Here is a 25,057-nt window from a genome sequence, read left to right on the forward strand (position 1 = left end):
CAGTCCGTTATTTTTCTTTGATATTCTGCCTGAAAGCCTTTGTTTCCTTTTTGCTAGTGTTTGAGTGGTATGTGGAATAGTTTTGTTTGGGCCTCGGTCCTCTGAAGTGTGGGGCTGGGTTGTTAGGGATTGCTCGGGTATCTGCGGCACTATTGTGAATTTCTCTAGCACCTTCCATTAAGGATCCCTCTTAGGTGGGGAAGTATTAATGTCATCTCTGTTGTACAGCAGGGGAAGCACAGAGTGTGTGACTTGTCCAAGGTTGTACAGGCTCTGCCACTTTGCCCTACTCCCCTAAATCCCCCCACTCCCCGCACTATTTAGCCTTTCCTTAAGAGGCCATTTGCCCAGCCTCCATCTTCTACGGCATGTATGTTTGTCCTACACCCTTCTAGATCTTTGACAAAACATGCACAATGGCAACCAGTGCACTCTGCTTCAGCAACAGTGAATCTTGCAGTGTGATGTCACCCTGGAACAGTACAATATACAGTGATACTGAAAGCTATGATGTCATACTATGAATGGTAACACCTTCATAGGAAATGTCTATTACAGCAAATGCCCTCCATGGTCCTTGGATTTGCTTTTCTGTCTGAAGAACAGGGGAAGAAAACGGTATAAGGGATTATAATATAAATCCATTGCGTTGTTTTGCTTACTGTGGAATGAAATTCCATTTGGCATCTCTTAAAATAAAGAACACCACCCCAGCTAAGTAGCCTATTGTCTTTATAGTTTGCTCGAGATGGGGAACAGGGTTCTGGTAATGTACATAAACCTGTCAAGCTTTTCATTATCAATATAAGTGAGAGCAAAGCCTTATTGAAAATACTGGGTCTGTGGTATATCTGGAGGGTAGTTCACTTCTGATGTGTTACTAGAGAGAACGTATGGATTCTGGATTCTGCACTGCAGCCAACTTCTTCCTAGGCAACTGGGGGTTTGGGATGAGACTTTAATTGATGGTTGCTGCATGTGACCAAAGTCCATATTCTATTATCTTGGCACAAAAATATCCTCTGTGCCACAGACAGTAACTTGGTCTTGCTTCACTTTAAAGTTAAGCTTTGTGGTCGACCATGAACGCTAGTGGCCCTGGATATCCATTAGCTTCTTTGTATGTGGGAGATCTTCACACAGATGTGACCGAAGCCATGCTGTATGAGAAGTTCTCACCTGCTGGACCGATCATGTCCATCAGAGTTTGTCGGGATGTTGCCACGCGTCGATCGCTCGGTTATGCCTACATAAATTTTCAGCAGCCTGCTGATGGTAAGCCTGATAAAACTTAACCTATGGAAAGTTGTTTTTTAAATCTGTGGTTTGGGATGGGGTGTGAGGGCTGATTACATGGGTCACGTTAAGGCTACCAGGTTTAAAATAAATGCTGACTTAATGCTTTGTTTTCACTTGGATCTAGTCTAAACCTATCCTGGGTTCTTACATGGTGCCCGTCAGCGTGGTATCTGAGTGTCTGATCACATGTGTGCACCTAGATAGAGGGTGGGAGGGGAGACACCAGGGACCCTACAGTTGAGTTTTGTACCCAGGTGAAAAAGTCAACATACATGAATAACCTTCCTCCAAGCGCTCAAAGGTACATTTGACTTGATTGTCCTCCTCTGAGAGCAGAGCAGGGGAAAGTAGTATTGCCGTGTGTGTGTTCACGATGACAGTGACAAACTGTACGGGACTCTCATTTTCTAGCATCAGAACTGCTAGGCAGGGATTTGTTCTCATTTTAACTAAGATGTTGCTGAAGTAAATGGCAAAACCTCTAAGACACCTTTGATTTTTGGAATGAGGTTACAGCTGGTGAAGGGTGCCAGGTCGGTAGCACTGGAGACTGAAATCCTCTATTGCTCAAAGCAGAAGCAACTTTGTTCCATTTTACTGTGAATGACAAATGGGGAGTTTTCTTCAGTGCTAATGGGCAGAAGGATTCTCAGATTCCTGTAGATGAGCCTTGGGCAGCTACATGATCAGAGCCCATCGCCTGACTCTTCTGTTGTACGTTACTAGAGGACTGTCTGGTGTGTCTACGGTGGCTTGCAATATAGCTCCTAGGCTGCCTCTCTGGTTGTGATTTAATGGGGTCTTTTTCCCAACGCTGAGACTAGAAAATAACACTTCCCTGCTCCTTGTAACAATTTGATCATGCAGACAGCCAGTGTTACAGTAGGTGGAATATCAGGCCATGTCACAATTCTTCTCTCCTTGTAATTGTCTTCACTTGTTCATAATAAATGTGCATGTTTCCTGCCAGCTGAGAGGGCCTTGGACACCATGAATTTTGAAGTGATCAAAGGTCGGCCCATTCGAATCATGTGGTCCCAGCGAGATCCTGGCCTCAGGAAATCAGGGGTTGGAAATGTCTTTATCAAGAATCTGGATGACTCCATTGACAACAAAGCCTTGTACGATACATTCTCAGCCTTTGGGAATATCCTTTCTTGCAAGGTACGTATGTTTTCGCTGCAAGAACAAGATTTATCCTAGGACTTGCCTGCACTTTGTTACAAGGGTTGTCAAACTGGTTGAGATCTGAATTCTCTTTGCATCGCTTTGTGTGGTTTTCTTTAAATTTTCACCCGCTAAGTGAATAGAAGACTTAAAGGGTTATTGGGGAGGACCGCTGCTATCTTATTTCCACTGGCAAAGGAAGCTGGACGCAACTTGCTCCAGAGCTGATGCACTCTCACTCGGCTGGAAGGGATCTCCTGAGAGCAGTGCAGACCACTTCCTATCTCAGGTGCTCAGCACATTTCCTCAATGGTGTTTCCAGCTTCTGTCAACCCTGGGAGCTGAGCTTGTGACCTATATTCTTATCTCCCCACGTGACAGTGTGCCATGAACATGGGGCTCTAGGTATTGTAGCTTGGTGAAAAGCAGATGACAGTGAGGCTGAATGTTCCTTGGCAATGGGACTTGGGTTTGGCATGGGTGGCTGCTAGGGATTTCTGCCCGGGCTTGTAGGGGGTAGGGGAGGTCTGCCTTCTGTTTTTCAGGGCTCTTCAGTGTCTGGCTCTGCCTCTCTCTTGGCAGGTGGTTTGTGATGAGAACGGATCCCGCGGTTATGGCTTTGTTCACTTTGAGACCCATGAGGCCGCAAATCGGGCCATTGACACCATGAACGGGATGCTGCTCAATGACCGCAAGGTGTAAGTGGGGAGGGGGGGATCCTCATTTTGTGCTGCTTCTCCCTTCAATAGCCCTCTCTGAATGTGGCCTTTGTATAGTAACTAGACTCTTGGTTATCGGTATTTGCTCAGTGTGGTGTAGCATAATCAGCATTGCTCAGTGGGCAAACATGCTCCTTGTTAGGGCCTATGCTGTTTCTGCCCTTTTTTCACTGGGCTTTGGAGTTATGCTGATGATCCTGGTAGGATTGTATGGAGGCTGAGAGCTGCTGGCACAGGGCGAACAAATCCCTAGTCCAGGTGAGAGCAGGCATACATCATGTTGGTGATGCAGCACCGCAGATGTCCAGAGGTCTGTACTGGTCCCTGACTCCCTAAGAATTCAGTTTAAGAGAACGTGGAAGAAAGAGGATTTAGCCTTCTCCAGTCCTCTCTTCCCCTCCCCTCCTGTGAAGGACCTCAGCGTTCTTGGATCTAGTGAGCTCTAGATCGCTGCCTGTGTATTGTCATTGCTGCCCAGCTGGGATGCGGGGGCAGGGATCCTCTGAGGGTGGAGCTGGCCCTGCAGGGAGGAGGGGCAGACCGTACACCATCTAGGAGCGGGAGAAGGCAAATAATTGAATTCTGTTAGGATCTGCTTGATCCGGTGAGATCCCCTGAGCAATGCCTGGTATGAGATGGCTCTTAGATTGTGCGCTCCTTGGAGCAGAGACCGTCTGTTGTTCTGTGTCTTTACAGCCCCCAGCAAAGGGGGCCCTGTGCTAACTAAGGCCTCCGGGTGCTACTGCAGCATTAATGTTAAGTAACAATAGTCAGTGTCTGTGGGGATAGGGGGAGTATGCAAGTAGGATCTGCTCAGGTTGCTGAGATGCAAAAATACACAGTCGTTACTAGTGATAAAGCGACAGTCACCATTAGAAGCAACTCTACTGGCTCCCATGTCTTTTTTCCCCTGGCCAATGGATGTCTGGTGAAGATTCACATTCCTCCGTTTACTTTCTGCAGCTTTGTCGGCCATTTTAAATCCCGCAGAGAGCGGGAGGCAGAATTTGGGGCACGAGCGATGGAATTCACCAATGTCTATATCAAGAACTTTGGGGATGATATGGATGATGACAGACTGCGGGAAATATTCTCCAAGTTTGGTGAGTAGCGTTTCTACAGCAAAATCTGCACAGTGGATGGTGAATTGGAGGCAGTGGGACCAAGGAGTATGTTCAAGGGGAAGAGCCTGAGTGAGGAGTTAGATCTCTTCTCTTATTTATATAATAGTTTTAGTGGTAACACTTATCCAAGAACAAACCCAGCTGAGGAGATCACCAGTCATTCCAAATGACTGCAGTGGTCTCGTGCAGCTTTGCAGAACTGTCATTAATTTAATCACTGATTACCTGCTCTTGACCATGATGATGGAGGATGACTGGTAGCTTTTCAAAACAAACTTGCTTTTTAAAACAAACCACAAACAATTGCCCTCCCCAGACAAGTGAGTCAGTAGAACTTCTCAGAGCTGTGCCAGAGAATGGAATCCAGTTACAGAAAGGTAAATGTCCTTTAAATCTCTTTAAATTACTAGTCTGAATTTAAAAGCAAAAGTTATTCTTTCCTCTGGGTCTCTCAGTGGGTTGTGACTGTCTCCTTGGTTCCTGGAACAAGGTCTGTTCGATGTTGAGTCCTGAGCACACTGTTGGTACTTGAGAAATACTAAATAATCTAGGATTTCTGTAGTGCCTTTCATCTGTGCTTCTCAAAGGCTGTGTTTCTGTGACTAGATTCCTCACACTAAGGTAGATGGGAATATTTGTCTCAGTTTTGTAGATGAGGAACCTGAGGCACCAGAACTTGTCTTACTGTGTAACCTTGGGCATCAGGAACTGAACCCAGGTCTGCTGTGCCAACCAGTAGATATGTTGGGTTATGACTTGTCTGGCTGTATAGCTCCTGTGAGCACCTTGCTAGTGGGGAGGGCTTGGAGAAACCAAGCTAGTGAGTTGGGGTGCCTGTATCTACCAGCATTGTGTCACTCCTGTTAGCCAGGATGCCTTAGCTGGCAGAGGAACGTCCACACTGCAGTAGACACTTGTCATCGCCCCCATTCTGCACCAGTGTATTTTTGGAGTCACCCTAACATGTGGATCTCCTTGGACTGCTGCCACTGCCCCCACATCACTCAGCACTGGCCTGTGGTCTAACAAAGCAGGAGATTTGTGGGCGGAGGAGGCAGGGGTGATTGCCTCAAGCTGTGAGCAGAGACCTTGGTGGACAGTATCTTTCTGCTCCAGGCTGTTTTCAGGCACTGCACTCTTCTGTTTGCAGGGAAGACGCTGAGCGTCAGAGTTATGATGGACGATACCGGTCGCTCGAAAGGGTTCGGGTTTGTCAACTTTGAGAAGCACGAAGAAGCCCAGAAGGCAAGAGGGTCTTTGCTTTATATATTTAATTGAATCTGTGACATTTAGAGGCCTGGCTGGGCCTTTATTCTCATGAGCAGGAGTTGACTGGTGCCAGCTGCTGAAATGCAACTAACCGATCTGTTAGTGTGAAAGATTCCATAACTTCCAAGTCCTGTCGCTTCTTGTTAACAACGTGTGTTTGGGTGGCCAGTGAGTCTGTCTGGGCAGTCATCCTAGGCAAAGGGAAGCTCTTATCTGCCCTGTTATCCAAACTTGGAAGCAAAGCTGCTTTTATACCTTTTATTTTGAAAGATCTCTAATAGCAGTGGGGGGAAATAAAGCCTACACCAAGGGGGCTGGAAGGGTGCTGGGGCTGTGGTTTCTTTTTGTGCTTAGACTTGGGATCGTCTCCTGGCAGGCTGTGGCAGACATGAACGGGAAGCAGATCAATGGCCGGATGGTGTACGTTGGCCGAGCTCAGAAAAGGATGGAGCGTCAGAGTGAACTGAAGCGTAAATTTGAACAGATCAAACAGGAAAGAGTGAGCAGATACCAGGTAATGGGAAAGAAATGGAGGTGCCTCATGCCATGTGCCTGTTTGCTCTCTGGCACGGTTGCCAGATGGAGTAACAGCATGGGATGTCTCTGCTGAGCCTCCTAGCCTCAAAGGGAAGCTTTCAGGCATTCCAGATACAAAGGCATGGCCGTTGCTGAGTGAGCACTTTTGAAAATCCCAATGGCAGCTAGCATCTCTCTCAGGGCAATGAGCCTCCTTGCTTGCCCAGTGTGCTGGGATTTCATATATCTGCATTTGTGGCACTGGATCCTTAAAGGAGCCAGTCCAGTTCCGTGCGTTACACACTCCTCCGGGGCATGACTTATAGGCGACACCTACAAGTGAGGAGTGTATAAAACCAGTGTGGTCCTAAACCCCCACGGGAAGTCAGTGACTTCACTGTATCTGCCACATACTTTTATGCCCAGAAAAAAAGGGAGGATTTGTATTAATAGTTAGTTGCAAATATGGTCTTCTGGGAAGGAGTCAGTAAGACACAGCAGAACAAGTTCCTAATGGAACATTTATTGTGGGCCTTCTGTAGCCATCCTGAGTTTTGGGATGTTTGCTGTACCTTTCTGGAGAAATCTAGTTATAGCACTGTCTGTTCTTAGGGAGTGAATTTATATGTGAAGAACCTGGATGATGGTATTGATGATGAGCGGCTGAGGAAGGAGTTCTCTCCATATGGTACCATTACTAGTGCAAAGGTAAGAGAACTGGGCTACCACGGGGAGTCTAATTCACAAGGCATTAGATCCTAAATGGCCACTGATCTCGATCTGGTGGTGCTTTATGGGGCACTGGTACTGAACATAGCAAGTCCTAGACTTTGGATCTGCGTAAGCCTCAGTCCCCAGCCCTTGAGTTGTGACTGGCTTGCATTGTCGCCTGTAGCTTTTCAGATTATGCAAATAAATCACTAATACTCCCTGCTGCTGTGGGAGACTCTTATCTGCTGCTTCTGCAGTGCTCGCAGCCCCTGCTAGCCCAGGGAACTCGGGTCAGGAATCCAGCTCCGATGTGTCCCCCACCTCAACCGCATGTGACCACATGCTAGGCTGCTACTAGAGCTGTTGTTTTTTGAAGTCAGCTGGAAATAGGTGCTAGAAATAGACACTTAGAAAAAATCACCCTTGATTATTACATGTGACTTACACTGTATGATGGCTGCACCCAGGGCTCCTGCCTCCAACCTTGCTTGAAAGAAATCAGTCCCACACAGCCCCTAGAGCCTCAGGCCACACTGTCGGTTGCCTCTGAGGCTGGCTGCTGTCCACTGTCTCCCTCCCTGCTCACGTCCCCACCTGTGATGACAGCTCTGTGTGATATGCGGATGGAGTGCCTGGCATTCAGTGGACTTTGTTGTGTTCTAATCTAATTTTAGGTGATGACAGAGGGTGGACACAGCAAAGGGTTTGGGTTTGTATGTTTTTCCTCCCCAGAAGAGGCTACCAAGGCCGTGACGGAAATGAACGGACGGATCGTCAGCACCAAGCCTTTGTACGTCGCCCTCGCTCAAAGAAAGGAGGAAAGAAAAGCGATTCTCACCAACCAGTATATGCAGAGACTGGCCACCATGAGGGCCCTGCCTGGCCCTCTCCTTGGCTCCTTCCAGGCACCCACAGGGTACTTCTTGCCTGCCATCCCACAGGTGAGGCCCCATCCATCCCTCTGGGAGGGGCTCATCAGCAGACCAATAGGGAGTCTGAGGAGCTTGCCTCGGGCCAGATTCACCTGTCTTTGGGATGGGAGGGGTGTATTTGATTCTTTGGCACCTCAGCATCTTCAGCACTGAGAATAATTGAACCAAATAGCTTGTTTTGGGACCCTAAAGTTGACAAACCAAAGATTGTCATTCTAGGGATGTCAGAGCTACAGGTGTCATTCTGAGTGCTGCTCTGTTCCAAGCACTCAGCCTTGCCGTCCTTCAACCCCTGACACACCAAGCTGATGCAGAATTGGTTACCATTAGAGTCTGTCCTGATCATCTGTCTGCTTATCAGATGGGCTACTGTGCCACGTGTCGCCTGACTCCGGTTTGCCCCGCGTGCTTGTGTTGTTGGTTGAGCACTGTCAGCATGCCCAGCACTGCCGACATTGAAGAGTCTCTGCCCCCGAAGAGCTTACAATCTAACTGGTGTACATAGTACAGTGTGTAAACACAATGGGCAAAATTTTCAAAACTGGGTGCCTAAACCTGGCTCCTAAGTCCATGTGTCGACCCTTAAATGAATGGACTGTTTTTGCTTTTGTGTTCCCCAGAAGTATTGGGAGCTGCTGCCTTCTCAACAATTCTGAAAATCAGGCCATGTAGTTACATACCTAAAGAGGCACCCGGATCCATAATGTTGGGCACCCATTTTTAAAAAATCTTGTCCACTTTGTACAGACAGTGAGATTCAAGTGAGCTTCCTGTGAGTGGCATACTGAGTGGATTGTTGTTGAAAGGCCTCGCAGACCAAGGGTGATGCAGGTGTAGGCATATGGAGAGTGGGTTTGCTTTTTAGCCGAGAGGGAGTGAGTTGATGTGTTGGGGTGGCATAGAAGGTGCAGAGGTGAGTGGGAGGAGCAGAGGAATGGGATGGCTGGAAGATGTACAGGCAACAGGAAGGGAGGCAACAGGAAATGGGTCTGTAAAACACTTGAGGACACGGCACTGCATGTGGTATAAATGCCTAGAATGCATTGGCGTGATTGGCATTATAGAGAGATTACTGAGACGCTCGGTGTTTAAATATCTGAATTATCACAGGCCTGTCCTCTGCTTTTAACCCCAGAGCTGTGATTCCCTCTAGCAATTTCACCAGACTTGCCATCTGGGGCTTTCCCCCTTTATCGTTGTGCCAGAAGTTACTAATGACTCCAGTCCCTCAGGATATCCTAGCCCTAACTGGCCTGCTTACCTGGGTACTAACATTTCTCTAGCCTCATGACTGGGCATTAATGGGTCCTGGGTCTGTAGTCATGTCGGTAACTTATGGAAGCGTTTGAATCATGCTGCTGCCAATTTCATGAAGGGATCTGTTGATCTCTGCTTCAATCCGTTCGTCCAGTCGTCTGCAGTTCCCGAGTTACAGTCCCTGTTGCTGCTGCTGTAGGGTTCTACTAACTGATTCACACTGGCGAGTGAGACACTCTGTATTCTGCTCCTTTCATAGCCACAAACCAGAGCTACTTTCTACAGTCCTAGCCCAGTTGCCCCAGTCCGTCCTGCCCCTCGGTGGAGCACGCAGCCCTCCAGGCCTCCCTGTGAGTGAATCTAAATCTGCTGTGCCCCCTCTGGCCCCCTGTGATGGGCAGTGTGTGTGTGGTGGAGGGGAGCAACAGCGTGCTTTTGTGTCTGCTCTGCGCAGCTTGGTGTGTGGTTTTGGTGTTTTCCTTCTGGTGATGGGGTAGTTTAGGACTGAACGCTCTCTAAAAGCAGCACAAACCATGCAGCTAGGGGGAACCTGTTGGTTGGTGGGTCACCTGCAGGCAATAAGCATTGGGAGGCAAACCTGCCTGCATTGCATCGAGTAAGAGAAAAGGCCTCCCCTCTTGTCTGCGTGTCAAACCCTTCGTTCTCTCACCCTACCGGTGAACACTGCCTGTTCGGGCTCACGTCCCAGCACAGGTGTTTCCTTCCATGTCTTTATCATCGGGAAATTTACAGCGTGTTCAATCATTACAGCCACCTACCACACGGCTACCCCAATCCTGAGGGCAGCAGCTCCACCCAGGCGCCTGCTGTCCAACATCAGCACCATGAGACAAGCATCCACCCAGGTGCCCCGAGTGCCACCACATGCCCAGAGAGTGGGTAAGTCAAGGAGGCAGTGGACTAGAAGTATCTAGTGAATACGTGTCCAGGAGGGTGTTGGCCCCAGTCTTCTTTGTCTGTCTCTCTCTCTCTCTCTCTCTCTCTCTGCCTTTTGGAGGAAGGGTTGGCTTGTGCAGTTGTTCATGGGTAGGCTTGGGAGGATTAGATTTTTGTCGGTAAATGTCGATAAACCTCGATTTCACAGTACACACACAGACTGACAGAGAAATATTTCCCCTGATGATGATGATCAAAATTTGCAGATAGGCAAAATTAGAATAATACTGCTTGAGAACTTTAGAATTTGATTTCCAGCTAATGACTTTGTCTGTTTTGACATGTGATGTTGACAATTTGTAATGGTTATAATACTTAACTTTTTGAATCTCAGCATCTACTGTCATTTAAATTTTCACAGGTATGGGAAATTATTTAATCTTTCCCAGTAAACATTGATATTACCTGTCAAAATTATAAAAATAAAGACATAGAAATTCTATCGAGCCTATTAATGGGTGGGGGGGGCGGCAGTGGAGGATTTTGAAAATCTTGCCCTCTCTCCCTTTGAAGTTGGAGTGTAGGTAAGAACCTTGCCCCAAAAGCTTGCAGTAGAATGGCATAGTGTGTCCCCAAGGGACTTAGGGCTTGTCTACACTTACCGGAGGATTGACTGTTGATTTAGCGGGTCTAGTGAAGACCCGCTAAATCAACCACCAATTGCTCTCCCATTGACTCCTGTCCTCCACTGGATCGAGAAGAGTCGGGAGTCGACAGGAGACTCTCTCGTCGACATTGCATAGTGTGGACCCCACAGTAAGTAGATCTAAGCTACGTCGACTTGAATTACGCTATTCATGTAACTCAAATTGCGTAGCTTAGAAAGACTTTCATGCGTAGTGTAGACAAGGCCTCAGACAGCACTAGTAGTGCATGGGTTTGTAGTTCTCAGAGAATGTTGTTGTCTTTGGGTCGGTGCCTAGCACAAAAGGACCCTGATCCTGATTGGTCCCACCATGTGCTGTTCAGTAGTAATGACCACAGTCTGAGATTTAACATTCAGGCAAAGTGTGTTCTCCAGGCAAAAACAGATTTGAAGGGATTCGCTGGACAAAGGAAGTGGTTTTTAATGGCTCCAGTTAAACGACAATAAAGGTTTTGAGATTCCAAGTAAAATAGAAATTGCCAGTGCTTATGGTGGAGACTGACCGGGATGGATGGTCTGAAAATGCTCTGTGCTAATCTTGTGCCTTTAGATTTGGTTTGGCTGTTGCTCTCAGGGTTTCCTCTGAGCAGTGAGTGCCTGCCCATGACTGCATCTAGTTCATCCCCTCTGGGCTCATCTACTGACAGGCAGCTCTTGCTTCTGCAGGACTGGGGAATGGGGTTTGACTGTCTTGGCCTCTTGTGCTAGGTATCCAAGTCAAGGATACCTATGAGAGAGACTCAGTGGCTTGTCAGTCAGTTTACCTAGTCACTTTTCACTAGCATAAGTGATGTGGTGGCGGAGGTTTAGCAGGTTCAACAGCACAATCTGAGGGCCAGCTTTGGGGGTGATGTGTATGTAGGACTTAGTTGCTTTCCTTGCTACTCTCTGCATTTCTGGCTCCTTAGTGTGTTAGTTACACCAGGTCAGTCTCTCACACTTGGACTTAGTTGGCCAAATTCTAGGTGATGTGTAAAGGGGGTGAGGTAGAAGCTGCATGTTGGTAAGAGGCACAAGTCTCAGGTGGTCTAAGATATGTAATTTACTGGCTGGAGTTGCCAGGAATTGCACTGGCCTAAATTCTCTCTCTCTCTGTCTTTGTGGCACTTAGACTTGCTTCTGTATTTGGCCCTCGGTCTTTTCTGTTCTTTAAACGAGCAGATGATGTGAAGCAGTTGGTGTCAGAGACACTTTGTTGAGTCCATTCTCTTTGGCAAGGTTCTGGGCTTCTGGTAGCTGAAGGGAAGGAAAGTGGTTCCCCAATGAGTTTTTGGAGCAGGGTGCATGAGGAAGCTGTAATGCTGCTCCCAAATGGTGAAGTGGGAGGTCTGGTGGCCCCACAATCCATGTGAAATGGAAACAGCCCACACGAGCATGGGGGCGGGGAGGGGGGGCGTTGGAGGGTCCCATCAGTGTTGTTTCTCTTCAGTTTTCTTTGTCCTTTTTCTGTACTTTCCTTTTGCGGAGTCAGGCAGGCAGCAGGAGGAGGGCAGCCTCCTGCTCCTGCACGAATGACAGCATGCTGCCTGTGGCTCCTGCTGTGAGCGAGCACCGTTGTGCCATCCTCGCTGATGCATTTGCTGTAGGGGGCCTGGGGCAAGCGCCTTGGTACCAGGGCTTGGTGCTGCCCTTCAGCTGCTGATGCTGAGAGGCGTCAATCTATGGGTGGGGAATGAAAAAGACAGGTCCATTCGTTGACATCCCCCCACTCCCCTGATTGATTACCCTGCGCTAGGAGAGCACGTAGCCTTTTTGAACTTGAGTGGCACCCGCACGTTGCTTTGAAGTTGAGGGGCGTATTTTACGTGCCCCGCTTGGCATGCTACTTTCATGCTCTTGGCAGGTGTAGAGTTCATGCCTGTGCACATGCATATTGGCACATCTCTTCCTTGCTAATGTTCCTGTGTCTCTTCCAGCCAACATAGGGACCCAGACGCTTGGTGCCCGTGCACCCACCTCACCAGCCCTGCTGCGGGGCGTGCCACAGTATAAGTACTCCTCAGCGGTGAGGAACATCCAGCCGATGGGAAACGTGGCACCTATGCTGGTACAACAGGTAACCCATTCACAGGATTTTGTCCTAGAGGTGCTGATGCTGGGGCAGAGCCCAGTGTTCTGCTCAAGAGTCACAGGGAGGGAGAAGCGGAACAGAATGCTGAACCGTGGCCATTCAAAAATAGCCTTTGTTTCCTGATCCCCTGCCGGGCAAAGATGGTGGCCAAGTTCTGAAAGGCCTTTGGTGTTCCCATTTGCATTTGATGAGAACTCTGCTGCTGCTGCTAGAGAGTTTCTGGTGGAGGTGGAGGAAGGATGGAGTCGCACCTTGAGTAGGACTGCCAACCCTCCCGGTTTTGCCGGGAGTATCTCGGAATTGGGCTCTATCTCCTGGAGGATACTGAAGCCAAATCAGAAGATTTTAGGCCAATAAAAGTCCAGCGTTGCAGCAGGGCTAAGGCAGGCTCCCTGCCTGCCCTGACCCTGTACTGCTTCCAGAAGTGGCTGGCCCATCCCTGCAGCCCAGCGGCGGCGAGTTATATGGGCCCGTGGTGTCCAGGCTCCGGCAATATTCAGGGCCACAGGGCCTGGCTCCACCAATGTTCGGGGACAGGTCTCTCCCCTGGCCACACCTGCCGCCCCCAGGCACCTCCCCCTGCCCCAGGAGTATCCTGCCTCTCCCCTGCAGCTCCACTCTGCTCTGCTGGCTCCCAGCATCAACTGCCGCCGCAGGGTCCTAGTGTCCCCCCAACCACTCTTGGCAGGGCAGGCTGCCTTTACCCTGCCCTTCCACCTCAGACCCTTCCCTTTTCTGGCAGGACCCTCACCAGCACAGGGGGCCCCCCCGCCCGCAATCACCGCTCCTGCCCCACGCTGGGTAAGGGCAGCCCCATCCCTTACCCCCCAGTGAGGCTATAGAGAGGGGCAGCAGCAGGGGAGGAGGTGCACATATGATGGCAGGTACCCCCCCCGGCACCCACCACAGGGGAGGTGAGGAGGCTTCCTGGACCTGAGAGGGGCCATGTGCAGTGACAGTGGTGTGGGGTGGGTGTGCTGCTGGGGGGAAGGGGAGGGCCCTCCCGCAGAGCTCACTGCTGCTGGCAGGGAGAGGGCTGGGGGGAGTCCTCCTCTCTGGCCCCATCCCTGGGTCAGCCTGCCTGCACCCCAAACTCATCCCCAGCCCTGCCCCACCCCAGATCCCACACCCCCAACCCTCTGCCCAAGCCCTGAGCCTCTCCAACACTCCAAACCCCTCATCCCCAGTCCCAGCCAGAGCCCTCACCCTCCCACACCCCAGAGCCCTCATCCTCCTGCACCCCAACCCTCTGCCCTAGCCCTGAGCCCCTCCCACATCCCAAACCCTTCATCCCCAGCCCCACCCCACAGCTCTCACCCCTGCACCCCCTCCCAACCCCAAACTCCCTCCCAGAGCCTGCACCCCTCACCTGCTCCTACACCCCCACTCCTTGCCCCAGCCCAGAGCCTACACCCAAACTCCATCCCAGAGCCTGCACCCCTCACCCCCGCCTGCACCCCTGCCCCAGCCCGGAGCCTGCACCCAAACTCAGTCCCAGAGCCTGCACCCCAGACCCCCTCTCCCACCCAAACTCCCTCCCAGAGCCTGTACCTCTCACCCCTTTTGCACCCAAACTCCCTCCCAGAGCCTGTACCTCTCTTGCACCCCAATCCCCTCCTCCAGCCCAAGGCCTGCACCCCAGACCTCCTCCTCCCACCCGAACTTCCTCAGAGAGCCTTAGGCAGGTAGGGGACAGCGTTTGGTGGTGGGGTTCTGGGCACCACCAAAATTTCTACAAACCTACCACCCCTGCTGCAGCCCCTGGGGGTGGGCAGGGGTCTCCACGTGCTGCCCCTGCCCCTAGCGCTGACTCTGCAACTCCCATTGGCCAGGAACTGTGGTCAATGGGAGCTGCAGAGGTGGTGCCTGCGTGCAGCAACCCTTGCCCCCCTCCCCTCTTCAGGGGCCACAAGGACATGTCGGCTGTTTCCGGGAGAGGCATGAGGCCAGGGCAGGCAGGGAGCCTGCCTTAGCTCCGCTGTGCTGCGACTGGGAGCCACCCGAGGTAAGCGCTGCCCGGCCAGAGCCCACACTCCTCACCACCTCCTGCACTCCAACCCCTTGCCCCAGCCCAAAGCCCCCTCCTGCACCCAAACTCCCTCCCAGAGCCTGCACCCTTTCCTGTGCACCCAAACTCCCATTCCCCAGCCCAGAGCCCCCGCTTGCACCCTACATCCCCTCCCACACCCAACCCTCTGCCCCAGCCCGCTGAAAGCGAGTGAGGGTGGGGGAGAGCAAAGAGCAGAGGGAGGGGTGATGGAGTGAGCAGGACGGGGCCTCTGAGAAGGGGCGGAGCAAGGGTGTTTGGGTTTGTGTGATTAGACAGTTGGCAATCCTAACCTTTAGGGAATTGCTCTATCTTGCGTGGTCCTGTTAGAGGAGGGAGTGGCTAAAGCATCACCTACTGAGCACTACCATCTGGCTGTTAAGCCTGCAGATAGGAAAGGCAGGCACCCAATCATACAGAGCTGCATCTTGACCTTACCTGCCAGACCACTCAGATCAATGCAAAGCATGGCATGCTGCGTCTAGTGCCTTGGGTGGACGCCTCATCTATGTGCTGTAGTCTCCTCCATTTGATACCTTGGTGCAGCCCTCACCCTCCTTGGAGACCATCAGCTGGGCCAAATCTGGCCAGCCCAGATACCGAGAGTCCCCAGGGATGGGAGAGGAGAGGAGATTGAGTTTAGTCTCCCTCCTGAAGTGTACAGATTCTCTTTGTATTATGACTCTGCTCTCTTATCAGCCCACTTGGAAACTGCCAGACTCTTGCCACTTAGCAGGGTTGATTCTTAATGCTGGTAGCAAAGCTGGAATTGAGTATCTCCTCCTCTGTGGGAATAGGGAAGCTCTTCCTCTAGTACTGAAAATGGGACTCCTCAAATGGCTTTCAGCATTGCTAAAAACGAGTCTCTTGTGCCTTTTAGAGAGATGCTGTCTGGGAAGTCCAGGTGCGGGCGGCCCTGAAAGAAGCCAGTGATTTAATGGAGCTGTGCTCTAGTGATGAGGGCAGGGGACTGGGATTCCAGGCTCTTTGGGGCCACTTCTGGCTCTGCCATTGATTCGTGTGTGACCATGGGCAGCTCACAATCAGCACAGCTCAGGCTTCTCATCTGCAAAATGGGGGTAACTTGCCTTGGGGCTGGATTAAGACTGAGGCACTACAGGTTCCTGCTTAGGGACCCAGCTGCTGGAGTTGTGAGACAATACCACTATTTTTTTTTTTTTTAATGAAAGCTGAAATTATCTTTCTAGCCTCATGATTGTGAATAAAAGCTTGAAAACATGAGTCAAGTATAACCGATGCAGCGAAGTCTCCTTGCTTTAGGCTCCGTACACATTAGCTTGCAGAGGTGTGAATAGTCCCCCCAACGCACTTCCGTGGAGTACCCCATGCTCTGAGGGGCACTGCCAGCACCACTCCAGCTGAGAGCTGAGTGGCAGGAGAGGGCAGCAGGCACAACCCCTCACCCACAGACACATCCAGGCTGCTGCTGGGTAAGCAAGCCTCCCCCCCACTGCCACTCCTGCCTTTTGGTGGGGAGAACAGGCCTCTGTTGCCATCCCTAGTGGGGGGGCTGATAAGTGGGCCCCATGCTGCTGCCCTGCCTCTCTGGGCAGGGACACGGGCCGGGTCTGTGCTACAAAGGCACAGCTACAAAGCAGTGCTGCAGAGCACTGGAGCGTGGGCACCTCCTGCGTAGGTGGAAGCAGGTTTTCCATTGCTGTGAGATTTTTCACAGCCCTGAGTGATATAGCCGGGTCACCCTACGTGTTAGGTGCAGACCAGGCCTCCTGATGTGCCTAGGCCACAGATTGCCTTCATCCAGCCCTGACTTGCCTTCCTCATAGGGGTTACGGTTAATGATTGAGATCCCCAGATGAAAAGAGGCTGTAACTACCAAGCCCTCCCAATAGACTGTGCCCTTCTTCCCTGACTCCTTGCTTCTAAAATATGACTTGCGTACCTTGATTAGCCCAAATGCTGCTTCCTGTCCTTCTGAGTGATTCTATCCCTTGTACTTTGTTCAGGCTGGAGAACCTGCTGTTCATATTCATGGGCAGGAGCCTCTGACTGCATCCATGCTCGCTGCAGCTCCTCCTCAGGAGCAGAAGCAAATGCTAGGTAGGTGCCGGTGAAGCTGTTCCTTTACACCCTGGTAGAATGAGGATATTGACCTACTGGAGCTGTTGCTGCACTGTGTGTGTATTGCACGTCAACAAGCCCAAGGTTTCTTCCTAGCCCCGTATGTGGCACTTGTGGGATTTCCACAGCCTGTGCGATAGTCTCCAAGGCAACAGAAACAAACTCTTGTTAAATCTGGGCTGTGTTGTGGAGTGCTTTTGCTTGTAGTCCTTTGTACCATAGCCTGTGGGAGTGGTGCGATGGGTCACTGCATCCTGGGCCAGGCTAAGGGAAAACCTATGAGCTCAGAACACGAAGGAGAGCTCCACCCTGCCCGCTCTGCCAGGTTACAATGGGGACAATGTTTCAGGCGCCCCTGAATTTCAAAGACACACTTCACTGCTCCTGTCAGGTTCTGGGTGAGCAGTTTGTTGCCTGTCAATCAGCTGTTTACCTCACAAGGGCTGTCTCTAGCAGGCGATCAGGCTCTGCCAAAGTGTTCAATTTCACATGGAGTCTGGGACTTCCCGCTGACTGAGCAGCTGGTGTTGGTGCATGAGCACAAGCTGTGCAGAGACGTTGCATCCGGATGCTTGTCAGGCTCTAAAGAGCTTAGCTACAGAGAGACTGGCCTGGCTGTCGGTTCCATGGGTAGAGCACTTGTCTCAGGTACTTGGGTCAGCCAGATATAGAATTGAGCAGAGACCATTCCTTCATCACTAGACTGGCACTCCAAGCAAGCTCCCTTAGAAACAGACACTCTTAATATTCTCCATACTGCCCTTTTCCAACCCACCAGGAAGGGTACTGGGAGATGTGCTATTCTCCCTTTCTCAATGCTTGCTGCACTTTCAATACAGCCCAGCTGCAGCAGGTGGCTGCTGCTCTCCAGTTTCAGCCAGCAGCCTTGCTCCCTGCATGTGTTCTCTCTGCAGCATCCAGGAAGCTCTCCCTGAGCTGCCATCTGCTTTGCTGCTGTGTTTCTTGATTACTAAATTCTAGTTCCACCAGAGAAATGCTAGTGACTCAGGTTATTTTCGTGGCTCTACCAAAACATGGTCTTTGCAACCTTTTTTGGCCTGTTTTCAGCGCATTAGGTACACTACCAATTCTCACCGACGAAAGGATGCCAACCAGAAACGCTACCAATAAAGTCAGGGCAGTGCTCTACTCAGTCTTGGGGGAGGAACTCTGTGGGGCTCCTCACTCAACTAATTGGTTAATATCTCTGCACCTGGATAAAGCTGCCTTTCTCCAGCCAGTGAAACTGGTTGCTGTTCACACAACATTACTTAGCCCTGGATGGCACTTCACAGGTGTTAGTGACGTTGGCACCTGAGTAACTGTTCCAAATCCACTTCCATGTGCAGATGTGACCACAGCTCCTGCAGGATAGAGAAGCTGACATAGTTCTTTTCTAGCAGTCTGGTTCTGGCTCTGGCCTGCGTGTCCCAATGACAGACTGTAAAGGAAGCAGCAACTATGCCTCTTGTTAATACCCAGTCTTCCAAACTTTTTTCCATGTGTGGTCTCCTAAGCATCACCCTGTTCTCATAGCTAAAAACATTTTAATCCAAGGCTTTCAGATTTATGGGGACTAGTGCGAAACAGCAGGATTGAAGAGCTGCAGCTGGAGATGCTGCTACACTCAGTTTCTCACCTGTTCAAGCAGCAAAAGGCTGGGAACCAGAATCGGCCCCATTCAGCATACAAGTAGAACAGGTCTCAGCAGCTGTGTGTTGACACCATCTCCATTTTGCACAATGTGCCTGGCTAGCAGCCATGTCTGACTCTGTTCTTGGGAAGCCGAATGGCATAGTGAGTCAGGGCATCAGCCCTTTAACTTCAGCGGGCTTTGATTTCAGCTTTCTCTCAAACCCACCGGGCTCACTGTCAGTCTTGAAATCGTCCAGATCCCAATCTGTGCATGTTACAAACCCCCTTCTCTGCTTAAGAGAGGCCCGAGAATGGAACAACTGCAGGGAGGCACATGGCTGTGCTCGGGACTGAGGTGCATTGGCAAAGCTGTGTGTGGGGAGCCCAGCACTGAGGGGTATTGGCAGAGCTGTGTAGGAGAAGCTTGCACAGCACCTGGCTGGTATAAGTCCTTGTTCCTGGCCCCTCATCTTAGCACCAGATTCTCTCGCCGTGGTTCAATGTCAAGGAAAATGTAACTAGTGGTACAGGTCCTGATTGTGCATTCACACCCCCAGCAGGGATTGGAAGCTTTCTTGGAACATGGGATCTGGGTGCTTGCAAACACCTCTGCAGCAAAGCATTGGTGTGTGAACAGTGATCTCCCTGATCTGTACCCCTCCTACCCTGATGAGAGAAGATCAGAGCTGGGACTCATTCTGTGCGGGGGCAGGCTGGGTAGGGCTGGAGAGAGGATGTTGAATCAAAAAGGTCTGAAGTTGCCTTGGATTTTTCCATAATGTGTAAGGCTATCCTTGATGTTGTGACCAGGTGAACGCCTTTACCCCCTAATCCATGCCATGCACGCCTCATTGGCTGGGAAGATCACAGGAATGCTGCTAGAGATCGATAACTCGGAGCTGCTGCTTATGCTAGAATCACCAGAATCCCTCCACTCCAAGGTAGGAAGTAGCCAACGCTCTAAAGAATGAATGTTTCCAATGCAATGCATGTCACAAAATGAAAGAATCTGGTGCTGCAAATAGTAAAGCTGCTAACGAATGTGTGTGTGCAGAGGGGCTGCAGGGAGGTAAGGGTCAGCATTGTTTTAGGGTGAGATGGAAAAGCAGATACAGCTCCTGATAAATAAGCAGCTCAAATGATAATGCAACGCCTTCCCCTCACTCTCCAGAACTGTGGGAGGAGAAGAGGCCAGGCTAGAGTGCAGCAGCTCTCTGGAAGCTAGGAGACCAATTTTGAAATCCATTTGGAGATGGATAGGAAGCATGGTGGGAGTTGAGGCAGGGAATGTCCTAGTTTTCTGGATCAAGACGGTAAAGATTGCAGCATTCTGACTGCTCTGGAAGTTTAGAGAGCAGAGTTCTAAAAACACTGGGAAGATATTGCAGAAGTAGAGGCAGAAATAAGGATTTCAGCAGAAGCAGAATGAAGGATTTGTTCTTTCAGAGTTTGTCTGAGGAGCATTTTGTACCTCTCATTAACTGATTGCCAATTAGCTCTAGGAACTTAGTACATCAGGGCTAGTCTGGACACGCTCCATGTTTGTTCCTGGCTACAAATGTTTGGAACCCTCCGAGGTATGGCCACTCTGGCCTTTACAAGGCTGTGAAGTTTGACGATCAATTAACTGAAGGGTTGTGTTGTTGTTTTTTTTAAATCCCTCTTGTTAGAGACAAAATACTCAGTGATCAAGAACGGATGATAGCTTGGCTGATTCTTTCCCATAAGGAAACTCCAGGATTCTTAGGCCTTCTTGAGAACCAAAGTCAGTGTGCATGTAGGGAGAGATTGGCTGGGGGTAACCAGAAGCTGGCAGAGCTGAGACCAGAAGATACCAGAGGGATTGGAGAGAGTTAAGGGACTTGGAGCAGTATGTGACTTGCTTCAAAGAGATGTCCCACAGTGAAGATAGCACAGGGATATTCAGAAGTCAGAGAGAGATTTGTTGTGTCTGAATGTTTGGTTGTCTTATTCCAACATATTTTTCATGTTTTAATCCTTCACTTAACCCATGTCAAACTCATCCTGGGTTTGGGGGTCAGACTCTGTATTGTATGCACTGCCCTTAAATGTTGGGGCATTTTGAGTGAATCCAGTGCTTTATGAAAATATCAGCTCTGGCTACAGCCACGTAGTGTATGTGTTGGTGCTGTACTAGGTCCCACCCCCCGCACAGCTTGGCCATTGCATCTCCGTCCTGCAAACATCCCCTGCTATTCCAGTTTGGAATCTCTCTGATGTGGGTGTGTCCATTCCAAACTGTGCTTTGGCTGTATGATGTGGACATGCTTCCCCCTGAAACCGCCAATCTCCCAGCACGCGTGACAGAAGCAGCTTGCATTGTACTCATTTTAGTCTGATATTCTAAGTACGACTGTTTTTTTCACATGTAAAACCTTAAAGGAACCACTTGGCTCTCAGTTATTTGGAGGGTGTCTGGAACCTGTTTGTGGACAAGTGGCTGGTGGCTACATGGCAAAGCACAGAAAGCAAAGGGAGAGACCAAATCAGATAGAGATTTGCATATTCCAGACTATGGGCTTGCATATTCCCTGAATAAGTGAAGTAACTCCAGGCTCCCTCTCTTAAAAATGCGGCCATTCTTGCTGGTTTAAATCTTGGATTCCAAGGGCCACGATCATAAAGTGAAGGTGACACAAGGGCAGGTTTATAGGGTTTTGTTCACACAGAGCTAGTTCCTAGATATCCTATGATTATATGTTGTGCTAAAGAAGTGTCAAAAGCTATTCAGTCAGTCTGTAATAATACAAGATCCTGGCGACTTTGCTTGTAGTCATTGGGCAACAAGCTCTCAGAAGGCAAATTCTGCTGTAAGCTGTTTCCTTTAGAACTTTTTAGAAGCTGTAGGTCATCAGGTCTCCACACTTTGCTTTCTCCAGTCCTGTAATATCACTCACATAAGAGAGAGCCCATAAAGGAGCCTGGATAGCATGAAAATGAATCTGCTAAATCTGAGGCTGCTGCAAACTCCAATCCTGTCTGACACATTCAGTCTGAGCAGCAACCTCTTTATTCTGAATTTTGAGCTGGTAAAATACTGGCTGTGTGAAATTTTTCATATTTTTCTTGCATATCTGGTGTACGTTTGGCCCCAGGGTCCCATCAAAACCTCTGTCCTGAACGGATTGGCTGTATTTCGTTGCTACTGGAGGCAGGATTAATATTTTTCACCTGTGTCTCCCTTTTAAATGAACACGGGGGTTTATCAGGTGGGATCAGACTGCTGGGTCATCTCCGTAGGAAGTGGGTCTCAGTGGCCAATACCAGGCACTTCAGAAGACATCAAAGTGCCCTGACTGCGCAGAGCTGTATGAAAAGGGAGGTGGGTTGTTGTCTGCCGAGTAGATCAGCAGGAGCATGTGGGATGCACGTGCTGATAGCTACTGCCATCCTTTCAGTCAGGACTGCCATTGTCTGTCCGTGTCGTGCTCAAGGTAGTTGGGGGGCTCCTCTGAAGTTATTACAGAAGGCAGAACTCCACATAGACCTAGGAACTGGCTATAGTAGGCTCATCTACTGTCTGAGTGATTTCAGAGTAGCAGCCGTGTTAGTCTGTATTCGCAAAAAGAAAAGGAGTACTTGTGGCATTTTAGAGACTAACAAATTGAGTGTAACTTCTGGAGTTTTGAGGCAGTGGGGAATCAGACTTCAAAATAAAAATAATCTAACCTAAATGCAATGTTGATTAAACATAGCAGCCCTGCTAACTAACTTGCCTCTTGGAAGGGACAACTATACTAAGGTCAAGTTGGAAGCCTTGAGTATCCTGACTGTTACCTGTGTAGGAAGCTTCCAGGTGTCAGAACAACTAAACTTCTCTCCACCTTGTGCTTTGCTTTGTGAGATCGAGGAAGCGGTTGCAGTGCTCCAAGCACACCAGGCTACCGAATCATCGCTTAACAGCAGTGCTGCAACGTTCCTCCTATGAGACCCAGGTAGGTGTGGAAGGCTGTGCGGAAGCTGGTCTCATGGCAGGGTATAATGTGGAGAAGGGTCCCTTTCTGCCTGGAATGTGAGCGCCAGAGAAGTCTTGTCAAGATTAGTCAAGGTGGACTTGGGAAAGCAATGAGTGTGTTTTTTGTCTTGGACCCCGACTTCAAACTTAATTCCTTTATATGAATCGATGTCTCCTGCTATTTTCCAAAACTTGATGATTGTACCAGAGAAAAATTAATGCTAAATGGGTTAATTTCAATGTAAATCTGGGGAGGCAACTTGGAGGTGAAAAATAAAGCAATCTGGCTTTCCTTGTAGCCCTCATAGAATCTGGTGAAATCATTCCTGATGCCTTCACATGGGATTGCAGAATAGCTTAACCCAGTGGTTCTCAAACTTCATTGCTCCACGACCACCTTCTGACAACAAAAATTTCTACATGACCCCAGGAGGGGAGACTGAAGCCAGAGCCTGCCCGAGCCCCACCAAAGCCTGAGCCCCACCACCTCGAGCGGGGGGACAAAGCCAGTGCCCAAGAGCTTCAGCCCTGGAGGCTGTAACTTGAGCCCCACCACTCAGGGCTGAAGCCCTGGGTGGTGGGGCTCAGGCTTCAGCTTTTGCCCCAGCAAGTCGAATGCCATTAAAATAGGGTCCTGACCCACTTAGGGGTCCTACCCCAGTTTTAGAACCGCTGGCTTAACCTATTATCCTCTTAGAATCTTAGAGCCTCTAATCTGGATCCATTAGCAGTGATCATGCCCCATCCCAGTACAACTCCAGCAGAAGCTTCCAGCTTTCCTGTTTGGTAACAGAAAAGAAATGGCCAGAACTTCTATGCACCCCTTTGTAAGATAAAGTTTGGTCATGCAGTTTCCTTGCTCTCACGGGTCACTTAATTCAAGTTCAGTATTGGTATGTGAACTCTAGGCTAATTTAGACTGAGCTTCTGTGTCTAACATGTCTAAAGTGTATATTTGTTGTAGAGGAGGGACTCTGAAGAACACTTGGCTCTGAAGATAAAGCAACTACAACCCTGACATGCATCACCACATATATTGGACGCATTTATTTATTTTTTCTGTGTACAGACAGCAACACTGACTTGCATTCAAAGCCCAACGTTACTTTTTCTTTGTGCACCAAAAACTTTGCAAAATGATTTTTCCCCATAAATGAACTGCATCTATGTAACACTGTCCATGTGAGCTCTCTTCTGACAATCCTCACCACTGAGAGCAGGTAGTGAAAATGTTAACAAGGGGGGCACGTGGTAGAATGACAACCTCTCCTTGTGAGTGGCGAGGAGGGAGACACGATTGGTTCAGTTGTAGTGTTCCATGACATGATGAATCATCAGAGCTTGTCATTTTTAGTAAGTTCTTTGGGTTCTGTAATGTTTTATTTGTTCATGTAGTTGACACCATAAACAGCTGATACACCTGCCCTCACTATGTGCTCGTCACTGTCTTTCTTTCAAGAAGAAATGGTTTCTTCTGTATAAGTGGCAGTAAGTGATTAGACCTAAGGCTGATCTTCAGCAATAATGGAGGGATGGATGGGTTGGAGGCCTATAATCCTGAAAACTGACTAGCAGGTGGAAAAGAGTAGGACTGAATGGTCAATTTTCATGCTGGCACAAGGCTAACAGCGGGCTGCCCAAGATTATTTATTAGGTCCAGTGTTTTAATGTATCTTATTAATGATTTGGAAAGGGGGGTGAGCCATGAAGCAGCAAAATTTGTAGATGACACAGTTGTCTGTTAGTCAAGACCAGGGAGGACTGTGAGGAACTTCAAAGAGATGTAACGAAGCTCGGTGAATGGGCAAATGAAGCTCAGTGTTGATAAATGCAAAGTGATGTGTACGGGAGGGGAAAAAAATAAATCACTGTCTTGGTTCTAACTTAGCTGCATGCAGTCCCGAAAGGGGCCTACTTGCCACTGTATACTGCTCCATGAAGACCTCTGTTCCATGTACAGATGTGGTCAAAATAAGCAAACATGTTAGGATGCATAAAGAATGGAATGTCCAATATAGAAAATATCAGGATAACATTATTCTAGGCACAGCAGGTAGTGCTGCCTATAATTAAGGTTGCTTGACACATTCCTTCAGTTGCTTGTAACTTTGCCCAAACAGCTATAGTCTGGCATGTTCCATGCTGGGTGTCTGCCTTTGCTGAACGCTGTTTGGGGCAGGGGGGAAATGTGATCATGGAATTATAGACTAATGAATGCACAATGACATGGGGTGCTAAGGTAAGGTTGTACTGTCAACCTTAAATTTTGGCATTTCCTAACTTGAGTGCTTGCCTCTGCAACCTTAACATTCTTTCTACATAATTTATTTTCCATGTAACAGAGATCACTGGTGCAACCTCATATGGAATACTGAGTGTACTAGTCACTCCATCTCAAAAAGGATATTGCAGAAATGAAGGGCCATGAGAGTGGTGGGGGGAGTAACTGGAAAAACACGAGAGACTGAAAAGACTGGGATCATTAATCTTAAAAAGTAGATAAGAAGGGATATAAAATATGGAAAAGTGAATGTTAAAGAGATGGCAGAGTGGGAGTTTGTTCTTCCTGCCTCTTAACACAGGAACAAGGAGACATTCGATGAAATGCAAATTCAAAACTGATCAAGGAAA

At 49.2% G+C, this 25,057-nt stretch overlaps 1 protein-coding gene across 1 annotated transcript; it reads left to right on the forward strand.

Moving 5' to 3' along the window:
• The first annotated feature begins 1,069 nt into the window (after positions 1 to 1,069).
• Positions 1,070 to 24,042, forward strand: PABPC1L (poly(A) binding protein cytoplasmic 1 like). The gene is made up of 15 exons (XM_084645906.1): positions 1,070 to 1,275; positions 2,270 to 2,463; positions 3,049 to 3,164; positions 4,149 to 4,288; positions 5,460 to 5,554; positions 5,955 to 6,092; positions 6,707 to 6,802; positions 7,480 to 7,746; positions 9,254 to 9,344; positions 9,766 to 9,894; positions 12,514 to 12,653; positions 16,701 to 16,794; positions 19,261 to 19,391; positions 22,316 to 22,406; positions 23,375 to 24,042. Exons 1-14 carry the CDS (start codon positions 1,083 to 1,085, stop codon positions 22,397 to 22,399), a joined length of 1,908 nt encoding a protein of 635 aa, XP_084502032.1. The 5' UTR covers positions 1,070 to 1,082; the 3' UTR covers positions 22,400 to 22,406; positions 23,375 to 24,042.
• The last annotated feature ends 1,015 nt before the right edge of the window (positions 24,043 to 25,057 follow it).

Source organism: Lepidochelys olivacea (assembly GCF_965140295.1).
Source record: "Lepidochelys olivacea isolate rLepOli2 genome assembly, chromosome: 13".
Taxonomy (NCBI): domain Eukaryota; kingdom Metazoa; phylum Chordata; order Testudines; family Cheloniidae; genus Lepidochelys; species Lepidochelys olivacea.